The sequence below is a fragment of the Chiloscyllium plagiosum genome, chromosome 27, assembly GCF_004010195.1.
Source record: "Chiloscyllium plagiosum isolate BGI_BamShark_2017 chromosome 27, ASM401019v2, whole genome shotgun sequence".
Taxonomy (NCBI): Eukaryota; Metazoa; Chordata; class Chondrichthyes; order Orectolobiformes; family Hemiscylliidae; genus Chiloscyllium; species Chiloscyllium plagiosum.
In genome coordinates, this window is record NC_057736.1 from 48004841 (window position 1) to 48031750 (window position 26910).

Here is a 26910-nt window from a genome sequence, read left to right on the forward strand (position 1 = left end):
CTCTTCCTCCACCTCTTCCTCCCCTCTCTCTCTTAGCCCCCCCAATCTCTGTCTATCTCTCTCTCTCTCTCTCTCCCTCTGAAGTCAGGGATGTTGTTGCTTTACCATGAAGTGCTAAGATTGTAATCTGAAAAGAACGTTGAAACATTTCACTAGCTCACCACTGATGGGGGTGGTGGTGTCTTACCATCCACAGTGGAACAACAACATGAATGTTTGTAACTTCTCATACTTGCTGAATACAGAGACTTGTTGGAGAAATGAGTTGCTTCCCAGGATGACCTGGTGATGAGTTTGCTCCCCCTTCCTCTCTGAGTGAAATGGAGCTGTCTGGGAATGAGTACCTGCATCACGTTTGACAGTGGTACCTTCCTCTGTCTGAGTTTGTCTCCATTCAAGGTTCATTTGGGAATGTGGGAGAAAGAGGCTGCAGTCTTAGGAGACAGGGAGGGGGAGTGTTTAATCATGATGATTAAACCACAATGTCCAGGTGAAACACTCGCAACAGGTGGATGGCCAGGTGCCTTGAGGTTTTACACATTTCAGGTTTTTTAAAAACAAAACCAAAGCCCTGGTATTCAGTGAAGGTACGTTAAACATTACCAGGGCTGATCATGTGAAGAGAGTAATGTTTCATATCCACCTATGTCTCCAGGTTATAGATGAGAAAATCTTTTGCTTGTTAAACATTACCTTTGCCTGTCGTTGTCCTGTGGTTGGGGAGTGGTAATTGCTGACTGTTCCACCACCTACAGTATGTTGAATGCGGAAGCTCAGAGCAGGAGGGGGGTCACAAAGGGGCAAATCTCCCGACTGTAGCTTTCAAACTGAACTCTGCTTCCCAGATCAAGGTGAGAAAAACAAAGCTGTTTGTGTTTAAACTGAAACTCCAGCCTAGGGAAAGCCCATCCATTCTAAGATGTCCCCCCACTTTCTGCATGCTCTCTATCCTGTACAGGCTGATGGCTGACGCACAGCATATCCAGTATGTTGGAGGGCTCATTGCTGCATTATTGTAGCACCCAACCATGGCCTTAGCCGGGGATGCTTGGCATTGCATTGGAATGCAGCATTCTGCCAGGCTGGGGGGGTGGGGCGGGGATACAGGGGGTGGGGCGGGGATACAGCCTGACAGATCTTCTGAGCTTTTCTAGCAATTTCTGGGGATATTTTTGTTTCAGATTTACTCCACCCTCAGTTCTTTTGGTTTTTATTGGATGTGTAGGCACTGATCTGATCTGATCTTGAGATAGCAGTATCAATCAGGGCACCACGGAGAGCTCCCTGCTCTTCTGCCAAACAGTGCTCAGGGGTATTTTCTTAAAATGCGTGAAAGCCACTCTTGTTAACATCGTGACTGAAGCGTGGCTCCTCTGACAGTGTCGCACTGGAGGTTAAGCTTGAGTTTGTGCTGAAGTGGAACCTCAGCTGATGACGTTTTGACTTAAGAGGTGCATGTTGTCAACTGAACCCACAACTAACACTAGGAAGATTGAATTGAGTGAGAACTTACATTATGCCTTTCACAATCTTCGGGCCCTCCTAAAGTCATTGTTTGTTCTTGGACACGTGTTACAGTTGGGATGTTGGGTCTTGTCGGTTCGATGCAGGACAGAATCTGATGAAACATTGAGCTGCATGTTCCTGATCAGTGGCTAGTTCCAGAGAAACTCCAAACTGTTTGTGGTGGAAAGTCAGTCATGAGCTTCCCAGAGGCACCGAATTAAAAAGCTGTCTTCCCGATCAGCGGTGATACCTGGCCAGCGGTCCCTCCAGGAGGGGTGGGCTTTGCCATAAAGGCATAGGAGCAGAGATAGACCATTCAGCCCATTGAGTCTGTTCTACCATTCAACGGATAATGGCTGATCTAATAATCCTCAATACCACATTCCTGCCTTTAACTGATTAAAGACCTGTTTATCCTCAGCAATGAATTGCAGAATGACTCCACCTTACACCCGTCTACTATACTACAGATTTACAACCATCACAAGATATTCCATCTTATCTGTCTTAAGTGTGTAACCCCTGGTCCTGAGATGATGTCCTGTTGTCCTAGATTCTCCCACAAGGGAAGATAGCCTCCTCGCATTCATCCTGTCAGACCTCATGGGGATCTTGCATGTTTCAATTGGGTTCCCTCTTATTCATTGGAATATAGAAGATAGGCCCAACCTACTCAACCTCTTCCGGTAGACAATCCCTCCAAACCCAGGATCAGTCTAGTCTAGTGAACGTTCTCTGATCTGCCTCTAATGCCTGAATATCTTTTCTTCCCAAAACTATCAATGATATTCCAGCTGTGGTATAGTTTTAGCAAAACCTCATTATTTTTACACTCCATTCCCTTTGAAATAAAGGCCTGCTCCCTTTGCTACATTATAGTTGCTAGATAAACGCAAATTGTTGTATCAATGCATCTACAAATCCCCCCACACATGAATCAATATATATTGAGAAGCACAGTGTCACAGGGGATGTGGGCTTTACCGAGGCAGACAGGACACCACAACACAGAGTCGCTGTCTGCAGGGCTGTGAGTAATGAAGAATCCCTCATGGCCACACTGTAACGGCCTCGTTGTGGAGAGAGATCTCCAGCCTCTTCCGGGTGTTTTGTGGCTGGAGCCGGTGCTGTCTTATCCCAGTGAAGCTGTGCTGGTGGATTGAGGGCAGGTGCAAGGTGGTGATGCCCCAGTTGGGTATGATCCACCTGCTGTTGTGGAGTGAGTAATCTGTGCTGCTCCAGCGAGGTGCTGAAAGGTAGGAGTGTGTTGAGAAGCTGACCCACAGCAACGATGCAGTGTTGCAGGACAGGGCAAATTCAGCTCGTTTGGTCTGTCCTTTCACAACTGCTGCATGGTCTGTTGAATATTGTTAGTCTCTGTTCTTGCACAGAAAAAGCATTATCATGTGATCTGGGTTCAGACCCAAATTAGGTTCTTTCACTTTTAGATTGTGCCCTCTTCTCACCCAGCTTCACGTGCTGGAACTTTGTACAATTTAATTGTTTTCCTTTTGACTAGAGTCAACTCTGCATGTGTTTGCTCAGTTCCAAGGAGTGTGACTTGCTGAGCACTGTGGCTGCTGACAGTGTGCGTTCATCTGACTTTTCACCTTAACTTGGGATTGTCTGTCTCACACAAGAAAATTTGAACTAAATTTTACCCTATTGCCTTTTTGTGACTGCTTCCAAATAGAATGCTTTGGCTCAGTTCACTCCGTTCCATAAGGCAGCCTATAACACTGAGCCCCCACCACAGGTTTGTTGCCCCCATGGCTCTGTATTTGTTAGCTTTCCTTTGGTCAGTCTGTTCAATTGGCCAGAGTTCCCAGGTTATGAAAGGAGAGAAAATCACCTCTCAGAAGGTCACTGGCTCAAGACCAACTCGTCATCCAGACTTACATTTCTCGGTGAGGTGAACAAAAGAGATAACATGGTACATTTTGAGGAAGGGTAGCTTTGTCACTTAACCTAGAGGGTGGAGAAATGTTGTCGTTTTAACCCAGGGTTCAAACTGTTGCTGAGAAGTAAAAGTAGCAATCTTGAGCCTGCTTTGTTTCTGGGCTCCTTTATCATTCTCTGGCATTAAGTGAAGGACGCCACTTTCCCAGTTGATTCTTGGTAATCTCTTATCTCCTTCAAATTGTAAATGGAAACTGTCAACTGTTTCCCACAAGCCAGCAACTGCTGACACATTGAAGTTTTGGATCACTTACTTGTCTCTCCTCTCATAGAGGAGAAGACTGGTGATTTCGGAGTGATTACCGTCTGTAATCCAGTCACTAAAGTCCCCATTGGGACCCGCTGCAGTGTGATACACTCTTGTTTGCTCATTCATTCACTAAAAGCCATGATCTATCAGGGACATGAACATAACAGCTGCCAGAAGGTATCTGTCAGTCTCTGACACTGACACAACGGGGATATTACTGCAGGGGAGACAGCTCTGAGTACTGTAATAATGCGTTAACCTATCAAGACTCTCCTTTTGTATAGGAGAGGAATCAGCCATTCAGCAACTTTAGTTTACTCTGCCTTTAACTAGATCATGGTGGATTTTCCACTTCAATGTTTTCCTGTGCTATTCACACATACAGTGGTATCATTCATATCTGGAAATGTATCATTTCTCACTCAAACCTGCCCAATGATTGAGTTGCCACAACCTCTGGGTAGAGAATTTGCCTCCTGCTGATTGAAGAAATTCCTCCTTATCTCCATACCATATTACATGACTCATCCTCTGGTTCTCAACCACCACCACAAACCAATCCCTGCACACCACCCCCCACCCCCAACCCCTCCCACCAGCCAAGATAAACCTGCTGCACAGATCCTGTCAAGTCCTGTAAGCATTTTGTAGGTTTGAGTACACCACATCCTGTGAAACTGCAGAGAACACAAGACCCAGTCTCCTCATGGGACAGTCGCACCAGCCCAAGGCTCAGTCTGGCAAATCCCTCTCCCTCTCCCTTCTCCTTTCACCCTTTGTAGCCACCCCACTTCCCCCCCCCAACATCATGTCTCCAATGAAGTGTGTGTTGCAAATTTAATATTCTATCCTGTCGGCACTGCTGATGGTGTTGAATTAAACAGTCTTGGGATGTTGTCCTCATTTGACATTGTTGGTATCTGTTTCCTATACCTGGTGAGCTTTGATCTAGCTAAGAGGTATATTGGGTCACTCCAGGCTGCAGTTAAAGGGTTTGGGCTGCAATTGCCCCTGGGTAAGAGTGAGGTGACGATGGTAGGTTTTATTTCCAGCTGATCCTGAGGAATTGTTTTGACTAGATTTCCTACAGTAGGGATGCAGGCCCTTCAGCCCAATAAGTCCACACCGACCCTCCAAAGAGTAATCCACCCAATCCTATTGCCCTCCCCTATAACTTACCCCTGACTATGGGCAATTTAGCATGGCCAATCCACCTAACCTAGTCATCTTTGGGCTGTGGGAGGAAACCCATGCAAACATAGGGAGAATGTGCAAACTGCATACAGACAGTCACCCAAGACTGGAATCGAACCCAGGTCCCTGGCATTGTGAGGCAGCAGTGCTAACCACTGAGCCATCGTGTACTTTGTTTTCTACCAAAATATTTTAACTGCCTCCTTTGACCTCCCATCCGAGTCGGCCCCAATTGGTTCCCCCGCTTGCAACAGGTACCAGACTCTGATCAATCAAGCATCTGACCTGGGACCTGAAACACAGCATCCCCACCCTCACCTGGAAAGAGAGAATTGCAGTTGCACAACACTTTACAGAACATTGACTGTCTCAAAGACTTTAGTGTGAAGTGTCTTTGAGTTTTGCACACTGTTGTAGGAAGCACAGCAGCCACTTAGTGCACAGCAAGCTCCCATAAATATTAATCTGATAATGATCAGAGATCTATTTGTGGTATTGATTGAAGAATAGATATTAGCCAGAACTCCAGGGAACGCTCCCTGCCCTTCTTCAAATACTGCTTTAGGATCTTGCACATCCATTTGAACAGCAGCTGGGACCTCAGTTTATCAGCTTACACAACAAACAGTGCCTCTGACAGTGCAGCACTCCCTCAATACTGCACTGAAGTGTCTGCTTTAATTTTCTTGCTTAAGCTCCATAATGGCACTTGAAGTAAGAACCATGTGACTTTGAGATGGGAGTCCTACCAACTAAATCAAGGTTGAGCTACAGGAAAAGATGAGGAGGTACTATCCATTAGGCTTCTAGAAATGTTTTAAAGAGCTGGTTTATTCTGGGTCTGGTGACCCTTGGGCACTAGTGGATTGCCAGGTTTATGGATTCTGGAGGTTCTGCATTGAAGAGTGCTATTGGTGGAGAAATGTTCCTTCATGGTGTTGAAGTGGGCCTTGTTCCTTTTGCCAAGGGATCTTTCCTTAATTGGAGACTGATACTAGGATAAAGGCTAGGTTGCCTTGATCAGTGTTACCTTTTTTTAAATTTGTGTGGCTGTTTTTTGAAAGAGGTACTTCCAATAAATGAATAAAAACATTTACAGGAAAACTGAAGATGTAAAGAGTTTCTGAAGTGTGTCCAGATGATTTCTGGCTACACTGCTGCTGAGGAGGAGGAAGGCTCCTTGCAGTGGAGGTTACAGACCTGAGATTGTGGAGCACATTCCTCGAGGATTAGTGAGCTTTCCTCCACATTAGGCTTCATGCGTTACAGACACTGTCTAATACCCCAGGCATTCAGTAGGGTTACAAACTCAATCACATTCCTCCAAGTCATTCCACGTTGAAGGTGATTAAGAATGAAAGTTGCATGTATCCCAATTAACTCTTGTATTGTAATGTGAGGATGAGTGAAAATGTGTGAGGGAACTTTTCCCCCACCTTTCTGATTACTTGCTGGTGTATGGGTCCCATTGCACAATACCTCATGCTGGGGTGCAATTTCTATTGACAGAATGACAGAGGGTGAGTGTGTGGTAAATACTGGTGGAGACGCAGGGTATTTGTTGGAGTGTGTTTCTAAAGGTTGATTAGTTGCTGATGGGGGCCATTGAGCAGAGTGATGTGCAGAGTACTTATGGGGGGCAATGCTTTTTGCCTCTACTGTTCCTTACATTGCCTCACTCTGAGGCTGACTCCATAATCCTTGAGATTGGGTCAAGAGTACTCCGTGCTGGTGCTGGCAGACTTGGAGTGGGCTTTGGAACTGGAAGCCCACGTCAAACCAATAGAAATAGTTTGTTAAGAGTTGAAAGGTTTCTCCAGTGTTAGGGTATTCAATTCCTTAGGATATTGTGAAAGTGCAAGAAATTATGACTCGATGCCAGTGGCTTAGTGGTGAACAGGCAAGGGTATGCCCCAGGCATGGGATGATTGTGAGAGGCTAAATGACTGCCTGCTGTACTGCATAGGTCAATGTTACATGAACTGGAATGAAGGATTAGAATTACACTTTATTACCACATGTACTGTACTCAAGTATAGGAATTCTGAGCACTGGTTCAGTTCACCAGAACTGTTGGGGAATTAGCCTGGCTTCACACCATTGCTGCTGTGACTGGGACTGGTGGGAAACTGAGACTGCTTGGGGATCACAGTCACAGAGGAGAGAGCCTTGTGCAGTGGGGGCTGGTGGGAAGTTGAGTCTGGGTGGGGATCATGACCACAGAAGGAACAGCCTTGTGCAGCCGTGAGCTGCGTGCTTTCTCTGAGGATCTGACCTGCTGGAGTAAGGCCACTCCAGTTGATCAGGTTCACATGATATCCCCACTCTCAGGGCAATATTATCCTTTTTTACAACAGTTGAAAGGTTAGTTCTACCTTTAGCTTTTTACTGTCAATTTGCTGTCAATTTTTGTCTTTCACTTCCAATGGTCCTGTGCTAAATGTCTCTCTCACTCTATTCTAGATTGTATAAAGAATGGGCTCCAATACCCATCAGGAGCCACATATCAAGAGAACTGCAACCTCTGGTAAGTGTTACCTACAGACAGCTGTACTTAGTGATTACACTATGCTAGGAGATCTCTTTGTATGGTTGCAAGCTGTGAATTGAAATTTGAAATCTAGAATGCTTACAAACCACTTGAGATTGAGTGACCATAATGTGATCGAATTCCTCATCAAGTTGGAGATTGATCTGGGTGAATCTGAGACTAGGTCTTGAATCTAAATTGAGGACATTACAATGGTGTGAGACATGAGTTGGCAATGAAAGATTGGGACACTTTACTTCAAGGGATGATGGTGGAATGGCATGCAAACATTCAAAAATGCCTAGGTGAATTGTAACAATGGTTCATTGCTGTCGAATGCAAAAGTTAAATGGCAAAGGTGGCCAAACCATGGCTTACAAGGGAAATTAGGGATAGTCTTAGCTCCCAGGAAGAAGCGTACAAATTGTCATTTTTTTCTGGTCAATAATCCTGAAGAGTGGGAGCAATTTAGAATTCAGCAAAGGACAGAGACCAGCTTGTTGATTAGGAAAGGGGAAATTGAGTACAAGAATAAGCTTATGGGGAGCTAGGAAACTGACTGTAAAAGTTTATATAAATATATGAAGGGGAAAATGATTGAAGCCACCTGCTAAGTTATGTAGGAAATAGTGGGATTTATAACAGGGAGTCATCATATCCTTCTTTGTGAACACAGAACCAAAATACCAGCACTGCTGGGGAATGCAGGGTTTAGTGAGAGGGAGGTACTGAAGATAATCAGTATAAGCTGGGGAAATTGATAGGATTGAAAACCAATAAATCCTCAGGGCGGGATAATCCACATCCTAGAGTACGTAAGGAAGTGTCCCTAGAAATAGTGGATGCATTGGCCATCATCATCCAAGATTCAATAGATTCTGGAAAACTTTCTACAGATTAGAAGGTAGTTAATATTTAAGAAGGGAGGTGAAGAGAAAACTGGAAGTTATAGACCAGTGAGCCTGACGTCAGCAGTGGGGAATATGTTGGAGTCTGTTTAAAAAGAATTAATAGCTGAGCTTATGGAAAATAGTTGGAGGATCAGACAGATTCAGCATGGATTCATGCTTGACAAATCTACTGGAATTCTTTGTGTATAACTAGAAGAGTTGATGAAGGGGAGCCAGCTGATGTGCTTTTGTTTTAGATTTTCAGAAGGCTTTTGGCAATTCCATACAGGAGGTAGGCTGGTCCAGTTAAAGTGCACGGGATTGGGACAGTGTTTTGAAGTGAATAGAAACCTGGTTGATGGACAGGTTAAAAAATGGAAATAAACATTTCTTTTCCAAATGACAGGCAGAAGTACAGCAGAGAGGGTACTGCAAGAATCAGTGCTAGGATTGCAGCTACTCATAACATGTATTAATGATTTAGATGAGGGAACTAACTGTAAAATCTCCACATTTGCAGATGACTCAAAGCTGGGTGGAAAGATGAGTTTTGAGGAGGATGCAGAGATGCTTCAGTGTGATATAGACAAGTGAGCAAATACATGGTAAATGCAGTATAATATGAATAAATGTGAGGTTATCCACTTTTGTAGCAAAAACAGGAAGGCAAATTATTATCTGACTATAAATTAAAAGAGAGGAATGTCCTTGTATGCCAGTCACTGAAAGTAAATATGCAGTTGCCACAGGTGGTGAAGAAGGCAAAAGGTGCATTGGCCTTCATAGCAAAAAGATTCAAGTACAGGAGTAAGGATGTCTTGTTGCAATTATACAGGACCTTGCTGAGGCAATACTTGGAAAATTGTGAGCCATTTTGGTGTTCCTTATCTCAAAGAAGGATGTTCTTGCTATAGAGGGGATTTACCAAAGGTTTACCAGACTGATTCCTGGGATGGTGGGACTAATCTCTGAGGAGTTGAATCAGTTAAGTTTATATTGTCTGGAGCTCAGAAAAATGAGGAGGAAATCCCGTTGAAACCATAAACTTCTAACTGGATAAATCTGGGTAGATGAAGGAAGGACGTTTCTCATGGCTAGGGAGTTCAGAATGAAGGGTCATGGTCTAAAGATATGGGGTAGGCTTTTTAGGACTGAGGATGAAGGGAAATTTCTTCACCCAATGAGTGAGCCTGTGGAATTCACTACCACAGAAAACAGTTGAGGCCAAAACATTGAATGATTTCAAAAAGAATTTGGGGCAAAAGCAGGAGCAGGCCATTGAGCTGAGTAATCAGACATGATCAGGATGAGTGATGGAGCAGGCTCAAAGGCATCCTACTTTCCTGCTTCTATTTTCTGTCTCACAGAATTGAACCTGTCTCTACTCCACTCTCTCAGACAGTACATTCCACTCTGAACTCTAACAACTCTGTGTGACCAGGTTCTCCTCCTTTCATCTTTTGATTTTGCAAGTTATCTCCCGTTAGTTCCCTGTGGTCCTCCAATGCTCCACCAATGGGAGCATTCTCACCCTGTCTACTCTGCCCAGACTCCTCACAATTTTGTAAACCAAATCTCCTCTCAGCCTTCTGCAATAAGAACAGTCCTGACTTCTCCAATATATCCACGTATCTGAATTTCCTCATTGTTATCTGCACCTTCCTAAAGCCTTCCTCCTTCCTCCTTAAATCCAAAATTAGCTGAATATGCCAAGAGTACATGAGGCACCATAACCAGATGGATGTGGGAACAAAGAACCTGATTTTTTTAGGGTATTTCATGAGGGCATTTCATGATCTTGGGCATCCAAAATAAAATACTTGAGTGTAGTCACTGCTTAGAATTGGGAAACATGGAGACAGCAAATAGTAATGTGATAAAGTCTGCATAATCTGAATTGGATTCTTGTGATTTGATTGAGAGAAATTGATCAGAATAGTGAACTCTTCAGGATCATTTATGTTTTTCTATAGGCGTCCAAATAATTCCAGAGATGTAGAGGAAAGGATAGCAATGATTATTCTCAATAGGAGCGAGAGTGACATGGTAGTTGTTATGTGGAACTTCAACTTCCCAAATATGACTGGGAATACTATAGTTCAAGGAACTTAGATGGGTCAGTTTTTGTCCAATGTGTGTAGAAGGGTTTTCTGACACAGTAAGTAGACAGGCCAACAAGGGGCGAGGACAGGCGTTAGATTTGGTACTGGTTAATGAACCCAGTCAGGTGTTAGATTTGGAGGAAGGTGAGCACTTTGGTGATAGTGACCACAAATCAGTTATGTTTACTTTAGTGATGGAAAGGGACAGGTATACACCAGAGGGCAAGAGCTATAGCTAGGGGAAAGGCAATATGATGCGATCAGACAAGATTTAGGATGGGGACGGAAACCTCAGGGGATGGGCACAATAGAAATGTGGATCTTATTCAATGAACAGCTACTGTGTGTCTTTGCTAAGTATGTCAGGCAGGGAGGAAGAGGTCGAGTGCAGGAGCCGTAGTTTACTAAGGAAGTTGAATCTCTTGTCAAGAGGAAGAAGATGGCTTATGTTAGGATGAGTTGTGAAGGCTCAGTTAGGGCGATTGAGAGTTACAAGGTCAACAGGGAAGACCTAAAGAGAGAGCTCAGACAGGTGAGGAGGGGACATGAGAAGTTGTTGGCAAATTGGATCAGGGAAAACCCTAAAGCTTTCTATAGGTATATAAAGGATAAAAGAATGACGAGAGTAATTAGGGCCAATCAAGGACAGTAGTAGGAAGTTGCACATGGAGTCAACGGAGATAGATTAGATTCCCTACAGTGTGGAAACAGGCCCTTCGGCCAACCAGTTCAGGCAGCATCCAAGGGCCTTCTGGGATGCTGCCTGAACTGCTGTGCTCTTCCAGCACCACTAATCCAGAATCTGGTTTCCAGCATCTGCAGTCATTGTTTTTACCTTCGGCCCAACCAGTCCACACCGACCCTCCGAAGAGTAACCCACCTCCATTTCCCTCTGACTAATGCACCTAAAAGTATGGGCAATTTAGCTTTGCAAATTCACCTGACCTACACATCTTTGGACTGTTGGAGGAAACCAGAGCACCCGGAGGAAACCCACACAGACACGGGGAGAATGTGCAAACTCCACACAGTCAGTCACCTGAGGCTGGAATCAAACCTGGGACCCTGGTGCTGTGAGTCAGCAGTGCTAACCACTGAGCCACCGTGCCACCCCAAAAGGGAAGCACTAAATGAATATTTTGCATTAGCATTCACACTTGAAAAAGACTGTTATCGAGGAGAATAGTGAGATACAGGCTACAAGATGAGACGGAGGAGGAGGTGTGAGAAATTCTTGAAAGCGTGAAAATAGATAAGTCCCCTGGGCCAGATGGGATTTATCCTAGGATTTTCTGGGAAGCCAGGGAGGAAATTGCAGAGCCTTTGGCTTTGATTTTTATGTTGTCATTGTCTATAGGAATAGTACCAGAAGACTGGAGGATAGTAAATGTTGTTCCCTTGTTAAAGAAGGGGAGTAGAGACAACCCTGGTAATTATAGACCAGTGAGCCTTGCTTTGGTTGTGGGTAACGTGTTGGAAAAGGTTATAGGAAGTAGGATTTATAATCATCTCAGTAGGATAAGTTGATTCGGGATAGTCAACACAGTTTTGTGAATGGTAGGTTGTGCCTCACAAACCTTATTGAATTCTTTGAGAAGGTGACCAAACAGGTAGATGAGGGTAAAAACCTTGATGTGTATATGGATTTCAGTAAGGTATTTGATAATGTTCCCCATGGTATGTGGACAAATGTGACAAAATAAAGAGGCATGCGATTGAGGGTGATTTAGTGGTTTGGATCAGAAATTGGCTAGCTGAAAGAAGACAGAATGTGGTGGTTGATGGGAAATGTTCATCCTGGAGTTCAGTTACTAGTGGTGTACTACAAGGATCTGTCTTCGGGCCACTGCTGTTTGTCATTTTTATAGATGGCCTGGATGAGGGCATAGAAGGATGGGCTAGTAGATTTGTGGAAGACATTAGGTCAGTACAGTTGTGGATAGTGCAGAAGGATGTTGTAGGTTACAGAGGGACATAGATAAGCTGCAGAATTGGGCTGAGAGGTGGCAAATGGAGTTTAAAGTGGAAAAGTGTGAGGTCATTTACTTTGGAAGGAGTAACAGGAATGCAGAGTACAGGGCTAGTGGTAAGATTCTTGGTGGTGTGGATGAGCAGAGAGATCTCGGTGTCCATGCACATAGATCCCTCAAAGTTGCCATCCAGCTTGATAGGGATGTTAAGAAGGAAAACAGTGTGTTAGCTATTATTAGTAGAGGGATTGGGTTTCAAAACCATGTGGTCATACTGCAGCTGTACAAAGCTCTGGTGTGGCTGCACTTGGAGTATTGTGTGCTGTTCTGGTCACCGCATTATAGGAAGCATGTGGAAGCTTTGGAAAGGGTTTAGAGGAAATTTAGTAGGATGTTGCCTGGTATAGAGGAAAGGTCTTATGAGGAAAGGCTGAGGGACTTGAGGCTGTATTTGTTAGAGAGAAGACGGTTGAGAGGTGACTTAATTGAGACATATAAGATAATCAGAGGGTTAGATCGGATGGACAGTGAGAGCTTTTTTCATAGGATTAATGATGGCTAGCACGAGGGGGCCTAGCTTTAAATTGAGGGGTGATAGATATAGGACAAAATTCAGAGGTAGTTTCTTTACTCAGAGAGTAGTAGGGGCATGGAACACACTGCCTGCAATGTAGTAGACTCGTCAACTTTATGGGCATTGGATAGGCAATTGGACAAGAATGGAATAGTTTAGGTTAGATGGGCTTCAGTTTAGTTCTGCAGGTCGACACAACATTGAGGGCTGAAGAGCCTGAACTGCGCTGTAATGTTCTATTTTTATTTGAGGGAGTTGATGGGGCCTTGGTTTAACATAATATATTTGAGCTCAAAAGCCTCTGACAGTGAAGCCCTCCCTCAGTGTTGCACTGAAATTGTTCTTTCCTATTTATAGCTAAACTTCTGCCAGGAAATGTGCTGTCATGTGATGTTTCCCATTCATCTGTCTTTCACCATCCTCACACATCCACTAAAGCTTATCTACAATCCTGCTGTAATATCCATTCGTCTACTACGCCTAAGTCAAATCCTCAGTCTGCTGCCTTCCAGTTACCCCCTTAAGAGATCACTGCAGCTTTTCAATTCTGATCAAGTGATCCCCATTTTCTTACTTCAAAATGTGACATTCAAAAACAATACAAAATATCTCTGTTTGTGGGCTATATGTGGAATTTTCAGCACTGCCACATTAACCTGCTCCAGTCTCTGATACAACATGAGCCCTCAACTTTCTATTTGAGGTGGGAGTGTTTCCACTGAGCCACACTTGAAACCACAATGTACTTCCTGCTGCTAGCAGCAAAACCTGGTGTTTGTTGTGTTTCCTCTTGTTGTTTTGACACTGTATTTCAAGACAGCAGTCGGAAAGGGGACCATCGGTTGATGAGTCATGGGGCAAAGGACAGTGATTCAAGAGTGGGAGGGGAGGCCATGGAGAATACCTTTGCTCAAAGGAAGAATGTAAGAAGGGAAGGTGGATTGATTAAGAATATCAGGATATCCTCCAGGAAAATGGGGAATGTGAGAAAAGCAGAGGGAGTGAGAGCAAAAGGCAACTAAAGCTGTTGTTTACCATTTTAAAAACTCTTGGAGGCAAGCTGGAAAAATGTAATAATTCTAAACTTTGTATTAGGAAGGGCATATATTCCAAGGGGAAACTACCATCAGATATTTAGCGTAGCGCTGAGTTGCAAAATAGATCTCCTGTTACTTTTGTAACTTTAGTCTCGGCCTTTGCTGAACTCACGGCTGTAATTAGGGATAGGGAGAATATTCTTGGGAATCCATCGAGGGAGGTTATTTTGGTGAAACTGAGAAATAAGAAAGCAATGATCACCTTATTGGGATTGTACTGCAGACCCCCACCTCCCCCCCCCCAATAGTCAACAGGAAATTGAGAAACAAATTTGTAAGGAGATCTGTTATTTGTAGGAATGATAGGGTGGTTATGGTGGGGGATTTTAACTTTATCAACATAGACTGAGACTGCTAAAGTGTTAAGATTTTAGGTGGAGAGGAATTTAAGTGTGTACACGAACATTTTCTGATTCACTATGTGGATATACCCATTACAGAAGGTGCAAAACTTGACCTCCTCTTGGGAAATAAGATTGGGCAAGTATTCTAATTGGTGATGGAAAAGGATAGACTGGATGTAAAAGTTCAAGGTCTTCATTGGAGGAAGGACAATTTTGACGGTATTAGGCAGGAACTTTCAAAAGCTGATTGGGACAAAAGTTAGAACAGAAGTCAAGAGCCAATATGTTCCTGTTAGGGTGAAAGGAAAGGCTGAAAAGTGTAGGGAACACTTGATGACTAAAAAAATTGAGATTTTGGTTAAGAAAAAGGAGGCATATGTCAGGTATAGATAGCAGGAATTGAGTGAATCCTTAGAAGAGTATAAAGGCAGTAGGAATATACTTAAGAGGGAAATCAGGAGAGCAAAAAGGGGACATGAGATAGTTTTGGCAAATAGAGTTAAGGAGAATCCAAAGGATTTTTACAAATACATTAAGGATAAAAGGGTAACGAGGTAGAGAATAGGGCCTGTCAAAGATCAGCAAGGCGGCCTTTGTGTGAAGCCGCAGAAGATGGGGGAGATACTAAACGGGTATTTTGCATCAGTGTTTACTGGGGAAAAGGACATGGAAGATATAGAATGTGGGGAAATAAATGTACATATTACAGAGGAGGAGGTGCTGGATGCCTTAAATGCATAAAGGTGGATAAATCCTAGGTGCCTGATCAAACGTACCCTAGAACTCTGTAAGAAGCTAGGGAAGTGATTCTGGGCTCCTTGGTGAGATATTTGTATCATCGAAAGTAACAGGTAAGGTGCCAGAAGACTGGAGGTTGGCTAATGTGATGCCACTATCTCAGAAAGCTGGTAAGAACAAGCCAGGGAACTATAGACTGGTGAGCCTAACATTGGTGGTCGGCAAATTGTTAGAGAGAATTCTGAGGGACAGGACATACCTGTATTTGAAAAGACAAGGACTGATTAGGGATAGGTAAAAACAATGACTGCATAGTCAACATGGCTTTGTGTGCAGGAAATCATGTTTCACGAACTTGATTGAGTTTTTTGGAGAAGTAACAAAGAGGATTGAGGGCAGAGCTGTGGACATAATCTATATGGACTTCAGTAAAGTGTTCGACAAGGTCCCTCATGGTAGGCTGGTTGGCAAGGTTAGATCTCATGGAATACAGGGAGAAGTAGCCATTTAAATACAAAACTGGCTCGAAGGTAGAAGACAGAAGGTGGTGGTGGAGGGTTGCTTTTCAGGCTGGAGGCCTGTGACCAGTGGAGTGCCACAAGGATCGGTGCTGGATCCACTGCTTTACGTCATTTATATAAATGATTTGGATATAAACATGGGGGAATGGTTAGTAAGTTTGCAGATGTCACCAAAATTGGAGATGTAGTGGACAGCAAAGAAGGTTACTTCAGAGTGAAATGGGATCTTGATCAGATGGGCCAAAAGGTTGAGGAATGGCAGATGGAGTTTAATTTAGACAAATGTGAGGTGCTGCTTTTTGGAAAAGCAAATCAGAGCAGAGCTTATATACTGAATGATAAGATCCTGGAGAGTGTTCTTGAACAAAGAGACCATGAAGTGCAGGTTCACAGTACCTTGAAAGTGGAGTTGCAGGTAGATAGGATAGTGAAGAAGGCGTTTGGTATGCTTTCCTTTATTGGTCAGAGTATTGAATATAGGAGCTAGGAGGTCATGTTGCGGCTGTACAGGACATTGGTTAGGCCACTGTTGGAATATTGTGTGCAATTCTGGTCTCCTTCCTTTCGGAAGGATGTTGTGAAACTTGAAAGGGTTCAGAAAAGATTTACAAGGATGTTGCCAGGGTTGGAGGATTTGAGCTATTGGGAGAGGTTGAATAGGCTGGGACTGTTTTCCCTGGAGCGTCAGAGGCTGAGGGGTGACTTATCGAGGTTTATGAAATCATGAGTGGCTTGGATAGGGTAAAAAGACAAAGTCTTTTCCCTGGATGGGGGAATCCAGAACTAGAGGGCATAGGTTTAGGGTAAGAGGGAAAGATTTAAAAGGGACCTAAGGGGTAACTTTTTCACACAGACAGTATATGGAATAAGCTGTCAGAGGAAGTGGCGGAGGCTGATACAGTTTCAACCTTTGAAAGGCACCTGAATGGGTATGTGAATAGGAAGGCTTTACAGGGATATGGGCCAAGTGGTAGCCAATGGGATTAGATTAATATAAGATATCTGGTCGGCATGGATGAGTTGGACCGAAGGGTCTGTTTCCATGCTGTACCTCTCGATGACTCTATGAGTTACAGATTGACAGGGCCTTTCTGTGAAATCTGTTGATCGGACAGGTTCCACAATCTAGGGGGGCGGGGTTTCTTGTTCCCACAATTTATATGATAATGTGGCTGGAGACACCGTGTTTGTTGGATAAGCATACACCACTGTGTGTCAATCTAGAACTATAAACTGTGTACAGATAGCTGTCAACTCGCTCATTGGGCTGTCCAGAGTCCAATTCATGTCTGAGACATGGAATGTAAACACTGGAATCTCACTTTACTCCATCACCTGTTGCCCTTTACCTGAAATTTAATTTAAAATTTCCTTCAAGCAGTTTGATATTCAAAATCCACAGTCACTGGTTGTCACAGCTTCTGCAGCTCAAGTTGTAAACTCTCATGCTCCAAGTCCCATTGATGGATGTGCAGCATTCAATCACTTACTTTGCTTCAATCAATGCATTTAGCTCCCCCTCACATACTGGATAGACATCTCTGGTTCATTTGGCAATGACATCAGGAGCTCCTTGCTCCTGACAGACCACAATGATGACAAGGTCACGAAGGAGTGGCCAGACTAAGTGTGGTTCAAAGGTCTTCCCAAATTTGACCATAAAATATAAGATTAAGCCATTCAGCTCATTGAGTCAGCTCTGTCGGTCGATCATGTGTTTCTCAACCCTATTCTCCAGCCTTATCCAGAGCATGCTTGGAGAATTTGAGGCTGCTCTGGGTCAGGATCTGAAGTTTGCATTCTGCGTGTACAAGTGCCAAGGAGTTGGCATTTTAATCACTTACAAACTCTGGGCCCAAATCCGATAACCGTGTCCTGAGTGCCTCTAAATGATCTGTGTTCAGAGCTGCATTTTAGACTGTCTCAGCTACAGACAAATGGCACGTGAGTGATTTTCTTTCTTCAAAAGCAGCAACATATTGTACCTGAGCAGAGCCACAGTGACCACAGCATGATCCAGACAGTAGAGGTTTTACCATGATCAGTGCTTTAACCAGTAATTTCAACTTGGAGTAGAGAATAAGTTGTCATTAACTGGGGTAAACCACTTTATCAACACAAGTATAGTGTCAGTTGAAACCTCTTATTATTGAATAGGCCATCTATGAATACAGCTCAAATAAAAGTGGACGTGGAATGCAACAGAACAATGTTTTTGTGTGTAAACCGTAAATCAATTGATTTCCAATCCGACATTAACAAGACCTAACTTCAAACATTGATGGTGTTGTGGATTGTGAGGAAAGTTGTCAAAGGATATGGATCAGTTGGAAAGTTGGGTAGAGGAATGGCAGCGGGTTTTGAGAAGATTTGTAGCTCAGGTTGAGGTTCACCTAGAGGCCCACTGAAGATGTTACCTGGTAAGGTGATGAAACGTCTGGAAATGAACCTTCCAGCTCAGCGAACAAGCCTACATCCACAGAAATGGCAGCTGACGTTAAATCTGGACAGGTGTGAGGTGATACTTTTTGGGAGATCAAACGCAAGAAGAAAGTATACAATAAATGACAGGACCCTTAGGAGCATTGATATGCAGCAGGATCTTGGGTTGCAAGGACTTAGCTCCCTGAAAATGGCAACACAAGAGGATAAGGTGCTAAAGGTGTATGGCGTGCTTGTCCTTATCTGTTGGATCACCGATTGTAAAAGTTGGCAAGTCATGTTGGAGCTGTTTAGGACTTTAATTAGGCCACACTTTGAAGAGTTCTGCACACATTTATGTGCACTTCTGGTTGCCACGCTATAAGAAGAATGTGTAAGATTTGGAGAGAGCATAAAAGAGATTTACCAGGATGTTGTCTGGATTGGAATGTATTAGCTATAAGGAGAGATAGAGGGTTGAAAGTGAGGTCTGCAGATGCTGGAGATCAGAGATGGAAATGTGTTGCTGGAAAAGCGCAGAAGGTCAGGCTGCATCTAGGGAACAGGAGAATCGACGTTTCGGGCATTAGCCCTTCTTCAGTGCTAATTCCTGAAGAAGGGCTAATGTCCGAAACGTCGATTCTCCTGTTCCCGAGATAGAGGGTTGACCTAATAGAATTATGTAAAATTATGACCAGCATGGATAGAGTGGATAATTTTCCCAGGATGGAAATGTCAAATACAGAGGGCATGGGTGAGAGGTAAACAGTTTAAAGGAGGTGCTGGATGTCTTGAAATGCATTAAAGTGGAATAGTCCCCAGGACCTGATCTAGTGCACCCTAGAACTCTGTGAGAAGCTGGGGAAGTGATTGCTGGACCTTTTGCTGAGATATCTTTATCATCGATAGTTACAGGTGAGGTACTGAAAGACTGGAGGTTGGCTAATATGGTGCCATTATTTAAGAAAGGTAGTAACGACAAGCCAGGGAACTATAGACCAGTGACCCTGATGTCAGTGGTGGGCAAGTTGTTGGAGGGAATCCTGAGGGACAGGATGTACACGTATTTGGAAAGGTAAGGACTGATTAGGGATCGTCAACATGGCTTTTGTGCATGGGAAATCGTGTCTCATGAATTTGACTGAATTTTTTGAAGAAGTAACAAAGAGGATTGATGAGGACAGAATGGTAGACATGGTCTACATGGACTTCAGTAAGGCATTCGACAAGGTTCCCCATGGGAGACTATTAAGCAAGGTTAGATCTCATGGAATACAGGGAGAACCAGCCATTTGGATACGGAACTGGTTCGAAGGTAGAAGTCAGAGGGTAGTGGTGGAGGGTTGTTTTTCAGACAGGAGGCCTAGTGCCACAAGGATCGGTGCTGGGTCCTCTACTTTTTGTCATTTACATAAATGATTTGGATGAGAACATAAGAGATACAGTTAGTAAGTTTGCAGATGACACCAAAATTGGAGGTGTAGTGGACAGCGAAGAAGATTACCTCAAATTACAGTGGGATCTTGATCAGATGGGCCAATGGGCTGAGAAGTGGCAGATGCAGCACCTCAGATAAATGCGAGGTGCTGCATTTTGGAAAAGCAAATCAGAGCAGCTCTTATACACTTAATGGTAAGGCCCAAGGGAGTGTTGCTGAACATGGAGTCCTTGGAGTGCAGGTTCATAGCTCCTTGAAAGTAGAGTCGCAGATAGATAGGATAGTGAAGAAGGCGTTTGGTATGCTTTCCTTTATAGGTCAGAGTATTGAGTACAGGAGTTTGGAGGTCATGTTGCGGCTGTACAGGACATTGGTTAGGCCACTTTTGGCATCCTATCGGAAGGATGTTATGAAACTTGAAATGATTCAGAAAAGATTTACAAGGATATTGCCAGGATTGGGGGATTTGAGCTATAGGGAGAGGATGAAAAGGCTGGGGCTGTTTTCCCTGGAGCATCGGAGGCTGAGGGAAGACCTTATAGAGGATTGTAAAATCATGAGGGGCATGGATAGGGTAAATAGACAAGGTCTTTTCCCTGGAGTAGGGATGTTCAGAGGGCATAGGTTTAGGGTGAGAGGGGAAAGATATAAAAGAGACCTAAGGAGCAGCTTTTTCACTCAGAGGGTGGTGTGTGTATGGACTGAGCTGCCAGAGGATGTGGTGGAGGGTAGTACAATTGCAACATTTAAATGGCATTTGGATGGGTATATGAATAGGAAGGGTCTGGAGGGATATGGGCTGGGTGCTGGCAGGTGGGACTAGATTGGGATGGGATATCTGGTCGGTATGGATATGTTGAACCAAAGGGTCTGTTTCTGTGCTGTACATCTCCATGACTCTCCATTACTGTATGTGCAAATTTGTTTTTACGCAGAGAGTGTTACATGCCTCGAATATGCTGGAGGTGATAGCATTTATGATGGCAACACCTAAGAGACATTAAGACAGGTACATGAACAGGCAGGGGTTAGAGAGAGATAGACCATGTGTACACAGATGGGGTTAGTTTAGAATGGCATTATGGTTGGCACAGACATAGTCCCAGAGTCATACAGCATGCAAACCTTTGATCCAACTCATCCATGCCGACCAAGTTTCCTAACCTAAACTAATCCCAAATCCCTCTAAGTCGAGTGTGGTGCTGGAAAAACACAGCAGGTTAGGCAGTGTCCAAGGAGCAGGAAAATCAATGTCTCAGGCAGAAGCCTTTCATCATGATTCCTGATGAAGGGCTTATGCCTGAAACATCAATCCTCCTGCTCCTCGGATGCTGCCTGACCTGCTGTGCTTTTCCAGCACCACACGCTCAACTCTGATCTCCGGCGTCAGCAGGCCTCACTTTCTCCATTTCCCTCTAATTCATGTATTTGTCCAAATGTCTTTTAAATGTTGTAACTGTACCTGCATCGATCACTTCCTCTGGCAGTTCATTCCACAAAACCACCACCCTCTGTGTGAGATATAGTGGGCTGAACAGCCTGTTCCTGTGCTGCTCTGTTGTGTTTTGAGTTGGAGAGGTAATGGTAATATAGTTCAAAGAATGTTCAAACTGTGAAAACTAAAAGTGGAAGTGCATGTTGTAAGAAATACTGAGGACTTTTTGAATGTGAAGAGTTGTGAGGTACCAGGGAATGAGTACTGGCTCCTGCTTCTCTTGTTCTCTAATATTGCCACCTGTCGTGTGCTGGCTTGCAGCTCCCTTACTGTGTAGTGCACATGTACAGGAGCTAACACAGACACACAAGTAACCTTTCACCACTTTGCTTATCAACGACCTTGACAATACTCAATGACTCTGCTTCCATTGCCTTTTGAGGAAGACAATTCCCAAGACTCTCAGCTTGCTGTGAGGAAAAAAACTTCTCTGTCTTTTTGAATTGGTGTCTTTTTTAAACTGAACAGTGACCCCAGGTTCTTGAATTTCCCACAGGAGGAAATCACTTTTCCATATCTATCCTATAACAATCCCTCAGGATCTTTAGTTCACTCAAATTACCTCTTGCACTTAACTGCAGATGGTTCAAGCCTATCCTGTCCAATCTTTCCTCATAAGATAACCTGCCCATTCCAGGTATTAACCTTCTCTGAACAGCATCCTATGAATTTACATCCATCCTTAATTAAGGAAGCAAATATAGTGCTCCAGATGAGGTTTCACCAATGCCCTGTATAACTGAAGCATGCTTTTGTATTCCATTTTTCTCATGATAAATGACATTCTATTAGCTTTCCTGAATATCGCTGGACCTGCATGCAAACCTTTTGTTTACATTTTGCCAACCAAAAAAGATCCATTTATGCCTACTTTTTATTTACTGTTAGCCAGCTAATTTTCTATCCATGTCTGTACAACTCTTCATCAAGGATTAGATTTGAATGATAATGTACAGATGGAGACCATTCAGCCCACTATGTCTTTCCAGTTTGTCAGAGCAGGCAACCAATTAGCCCCTTCAACCATCCTTTTCCCCACTGGTCCAGTAATTTTCTGTTTAAGGTATTTATCCAGTTCATTTTGAGTTACTATTGAAACTGCTTGCACTGTCTTTTCAGGAAGCACATTCCAGATCACTACAACTCACTGTTGAAAGAAAATTCTTCACATCACCTCTGATTCCTTTGCCAGTCAGATTGGTCTCTTGTTACCAATTCTTTGTCACTGGAAATGTTCTTTCTTATTCGCTTGTGATTTTGAATAATTCAATATCACCCCCTTTTGGACCTTCTCTGTTGTAAAGAGAACAGCCCCAGCTTTTGTGATTACTCCATCCATCATCCCTGGCATCCATCATCATTCATTCAGTGAATCTCTCTTACATTTTACTAACTGATCATATTGTTGTTGTATTCCTGCTGGAAAGTAACACACAGCAGAACCTGTAACTCCCAGCTTAAACATTCAAAGTAATCCCTGTCACAAAACACCACCTGTATATTGTAGGGGTGATGTGCGAGTTCATGAAATGTTCCCAACTTTGGTCAGTGTAGCTCACTCTCCTTGGGTGGCCCTCTCTGGAGAAGTTGTAAGTCCATGTTGTTGTGCTATTTATTTGGATCATCATGATTCTAAATCTTAAACACCTCCCTGTCCATGTGCTGTTTGTACATTTTAACACTTAAAACGTTTTGAGGTGTGACAGTGAATTTTAAATCTTTCTGCCTGCAATAAAAGGGAAAGGGAGGACAAAGCAATCAAGGGACAAGAACCCGTGATTGAGATGAAGAAAATGTAAGGTAACATCAGGCAGATTGTACAACTGAGAGCAAGGCTGAATTTAGAAAGCTCTGGATGGGGGGAGGATTGTGAAAGCAAGCAAAAGAAAGAGCATGAGAAGAGACTGACATAGAAAGGAATCAATAGATTTCTCTACATATAAATGGTAAAAGGAGGAGTGGAACCAAAGAGGATTTCTGTATGGAGGCAGAGGTCAAGCTTGAGGTTTCAAATAAATGCTTTGCATCTATCTTTTCCAAGAATAAAGAAGCTGCATAGGCTATGATGAAAGAGGAGGTTGTTCAGTCTTTAAAGGGCTTAACGTTGATATGGATATGGTATTGGAGAGGTCGTAAGGCACTAGGGCCCAGGTGGAATGCATTCTAGGATGCTGGCTGAAGTAAGGGTAGAAATTCTCGAGGCACTGTAACTCCAGTTCAGTGTATTCTTGATGGTGGGGAAATGTGAGTTGATGAAGGAAAGTCAGCATGAACATTTTAAAGTCAAAACAGTAGTTGATTAAATTGTTGGAGGCTTCTGGTAGCTGAGAGGGTAAATGCTGTTCACCTGGTGTATGTGGACTTCCAGATGGCATTTGACAAAGTGCTACCACAACAAACCTGTGAGCAAAGTTAGAGCTCATGGAAAAAAAGGGACTGCAACAACACAGATATAGAATTGACTGAGTGACAGGTTAGTGGTTAATGGATGGTTTTCGGGCTGGAGTTCCCAAGGCTTGGTACTGGAAATCCCCCTGTTCTTACTTTCGGTATTTATAAACTTCACCTTGGTATACAGGGTGCAATTTCAAAACTTGTGGTGAATACAAAACAAATGTACACTGACAGGAGGATCGTGTAGGAGGACGTTGATGATGGGTAGACAAGTGTCAGATGAAATTTTAATGTAGAGAAGTGCAAGGTGATTCATTTTGGCTGGAAGGTGACATAAAAGAAAGAGTACAATTCTGAAGGGAATGTAGGAGCAGAGAGACCTGGGTGTATCTGTGCAAAAAACATTAAAGGTCACTGAATTGTCAAGAGTGTTTATTAAAGTATCCAGTCATTGATGGCAGAATCCATGCTTTATTTGTAATCTATGTCCCACTGATAGAATACTATGTCCAGTTCTGGACATCACTGTTCAAAAATGATATAAAGATAATGAAGGGGATCCAGAAAATATCAATGAGAATGGTTCCAAGGATGAGAACCTTTACTCATATAGATAAACTGGAAGCTGGGAGAAGGCTGAGAAGAGAGTTGATCAAGCTGTTTCAAATCCTGAGGAGTTCTGGACAGGGTAGATGGAGAGAAATTGTCTCCATTGACCGATAAAGAATGCGGCAGAGATTTAAGGAAATCTACAGAAGTGATGGTGACATTTGGAAACTTTTTTAATACAGTGACATGATTAAGATCTGGGTTTGTACTGCCTGAGTATGGTGGAAGCAAGGTTCATGGAGGCTCTCCAGAAGGAATTTGATCATTATCTTAAAATGAGGAATGCGCAGGGGAGAACGGAGGGAGTGGCAGTTGGTGAATTGCTCCTTCAGAGAGCCAGCACAGACATGGTGGGCTGAATTAATACTCTCTGTGTTCTGAACACTCTGTGAGAGTGTAATTCTCGAGGGTAAGGTGGGAATCATATGAAATTTGTAACTATTTCTGATTGTTGTTTACACATGTGTTGCTGGATGATATTTTTAACCTGCATAATCTAACTTGCTGCTCTGAGAGGCAGTAGGAATCTGTGGGAAATCCTCTTCCAAAAATGTGAAAGCATCCAATTCTCATTTCCAAGAGTTCTGGTATCTAGCAAAACTTGCTTCCTTTTCCATATTTCTCTAACTTTTGACATGGTTTATTTTTCTCCTGCATCAGTTTTATTATAAAATATTGTTATTGAGATTTTAGCACAACTGAATTTATTTCCCCTTTTTTGGATGTTGGGGGAACCATCCATCTGGGTCACTGGTGTCCATTAGGGAAGGAAACTGCCATCTTTACCTGTACCTGACCTACCTGATCCACAGCAATATGGTTGACTCTTAACTGCCCTCTGGACAATTAGGAATGAGCAATCATTACTATTGCTGTGCTCTTCCAGCACCACTGATCCAGAATCATTACTAGCCTGGCTGGTGATGCCTTCAACCCATGAATAAATATTTTTAAAAATCTAGAATTGGACATATGGTTTCAGATTAAAGGACCATCCAATTATCTCTTGCACTGTCTCTGGGGATCATTACTCTTTGGAATCTCTACACTAGATAGAAGCAGTAGTTGTTGAGTCATTGTATATAGTCCACATTCAGAAAAATCTTTGATTTGCAAAGGAGTCCCGGGTTCTGGAGAACAGGCAGGAAGGTGGAGTTGCGGCCAAGATTATGTCAGTCATGATTGCAATGAATGGTAAAACAAACTTGTGGCCTACTTTTCCTCGTTCCTGTGTTCTTATCCCTTTGGGAATACTGAGAAGATTGGGGTGGGCTTTCTCCCAGGATATAGTAGTGTATGTCCCAGGATAGTGACAGACCTCAGGAGGACAGAGGCTAGTGAAGGACAAATGCAACGCATATGAAATTTAACACAGAAGTATACAGTGATATATACGAGGGCAACTGAGGAGAGGGCAGCATCAAAAAACTGTACAATTTTAAACTGTGTGTGAATGCTAGGGAGAAAGAACCTCATTTATGCTCACATGATAAAAGGATTCTGGGTAATCCACGATGGAGGACGGAAAAAATTTCTGACTGTAACAGACTGCTCCTTTTCTGAGGTATTTTAGGTATTGGAGGTGAATTCCTCGAATTCAAGGAGCAGCAATTCCTGTTTTATATGCTGTTGCATTATTTTGGAACTTTGGAGAAAAAAAAAGTCAAAACAACGGCACTTTTAAAAGGGACCAAAACAGACAAAGACGTGGTCTGTGCAGGAGAGAAAGAGAGAAAGAAACCACGCTGCTAACTGACACAGCAGTGAACCTGCAGAGTTACTGCCCTCGCTGTTCGAATTCAGGTATCACTGGACATCGGAGTACGTCTGGGAAAATTAACAAATAGTGAAATTCACAACTGATCTTGGAGGAAGCTGTTTGAGAGATGTCATAGTACAGAAACAGTTAAGCGATTAGTTTTAAGTATGGCCTTACAGTAAGTCTGCTGTAGTGAGTAGGGTGGTTTATTTCTTGATTATATGTTTTGCTGAGACATGTCTCCTGATTAAACTTGAAAATAGCGAGTTTTGAGAAGATTTGTAGCTCAGGTTGAGGTTCTGGATGTAGGTTTGTTCGCTGTGCTGGAAGGTTCATTTCCAGACATTTTGTCACCCTACTAGGTAACATCTTCAGTGGGCCTCAGACGAAGCACTGCTGATAATTCCTGCTTTCTTCTTATATGTTTGGGTTTCTTGGTGATGTCATTTCCTGTGGTGAAGTCTCTTCCTGTTCTTTTACTCAGGGGCTGGTAGATGGGGTCTAACTCGATATGTTTGTTGATAGAGTAACGGTTGGAATGCCAAGCTTCTAGGAATTCTCATGCATGTCTTTGTTTGGCTTGTCCTAGGATGGATGTGTTGCCTCAGTTGAAGTGGTGTCCTTCCTTATCTGTATGTAAGGATATTAGTGAGAGAGGGTCATGTCTTTTTGTGGCTAGTTGGTGTTCATGTATCCTAGTGGCTAGTTTTCTGCCTGTTTGTCCAATGTAGTGTTTGCTACAGTCCTTCCAAGGTATTTTGTAAATGACATTAGGTTTGCTTGTTGTCTGTATAGGATCTTTCAAGTTCATTAGCTGCTGTTTTAATGTGTTGGTGGCTTTGTGGGCTACCGTGATGCCAAGGGGTCTGAGTATCTGGCAGTCATTTCTGAGATGTCTTTGATGTAGGGGAGTGTGGCTAGGGTTTCTGGATGTGTTTTGTCTATTTGTTTGGGTTTGTTGCTGAGAAATTGGCGGACTGTATTCAAAAAGAGTGGGTACCCAATGAACACAGTCCGCTGATTTCTCAGCAACAAACCCAACAAGTAATTACTAATTGTTACGAGCAGCAGAATAATTGGAAATCAAAAGAAGCAAATTTAAGGTTATTGTCCAAAGAA

At 43.2% G+C, this 26910-nt stretch overlaps 1 protein-coding gene across 2 annotated transcripts in view; it reads left to right on the top strand.

Annotated features, from left to right (window-relative positions):
- The window catches only part of tinagl1 (tubulointerstitial nephritis antigen-like 1), a 103819-nt gene that overhangs the window by 7943 nt on the left and 68966 nt on the right, over nucleotides 1-26910 (top strand). For both annotated transcript variants that reach the window (XM_043717968.1, XM_043717967.1), the window contains exon 3: nucleotides 7373-7436. In XM_043717968.1, the coding sequence (XP_043573903.1) occupies nucleotides 7373-7436 (64 nt within the window). The remainder of the gene's footprint in view (nucleotides 1-7372; nucleotides 7437-26910) is intronic.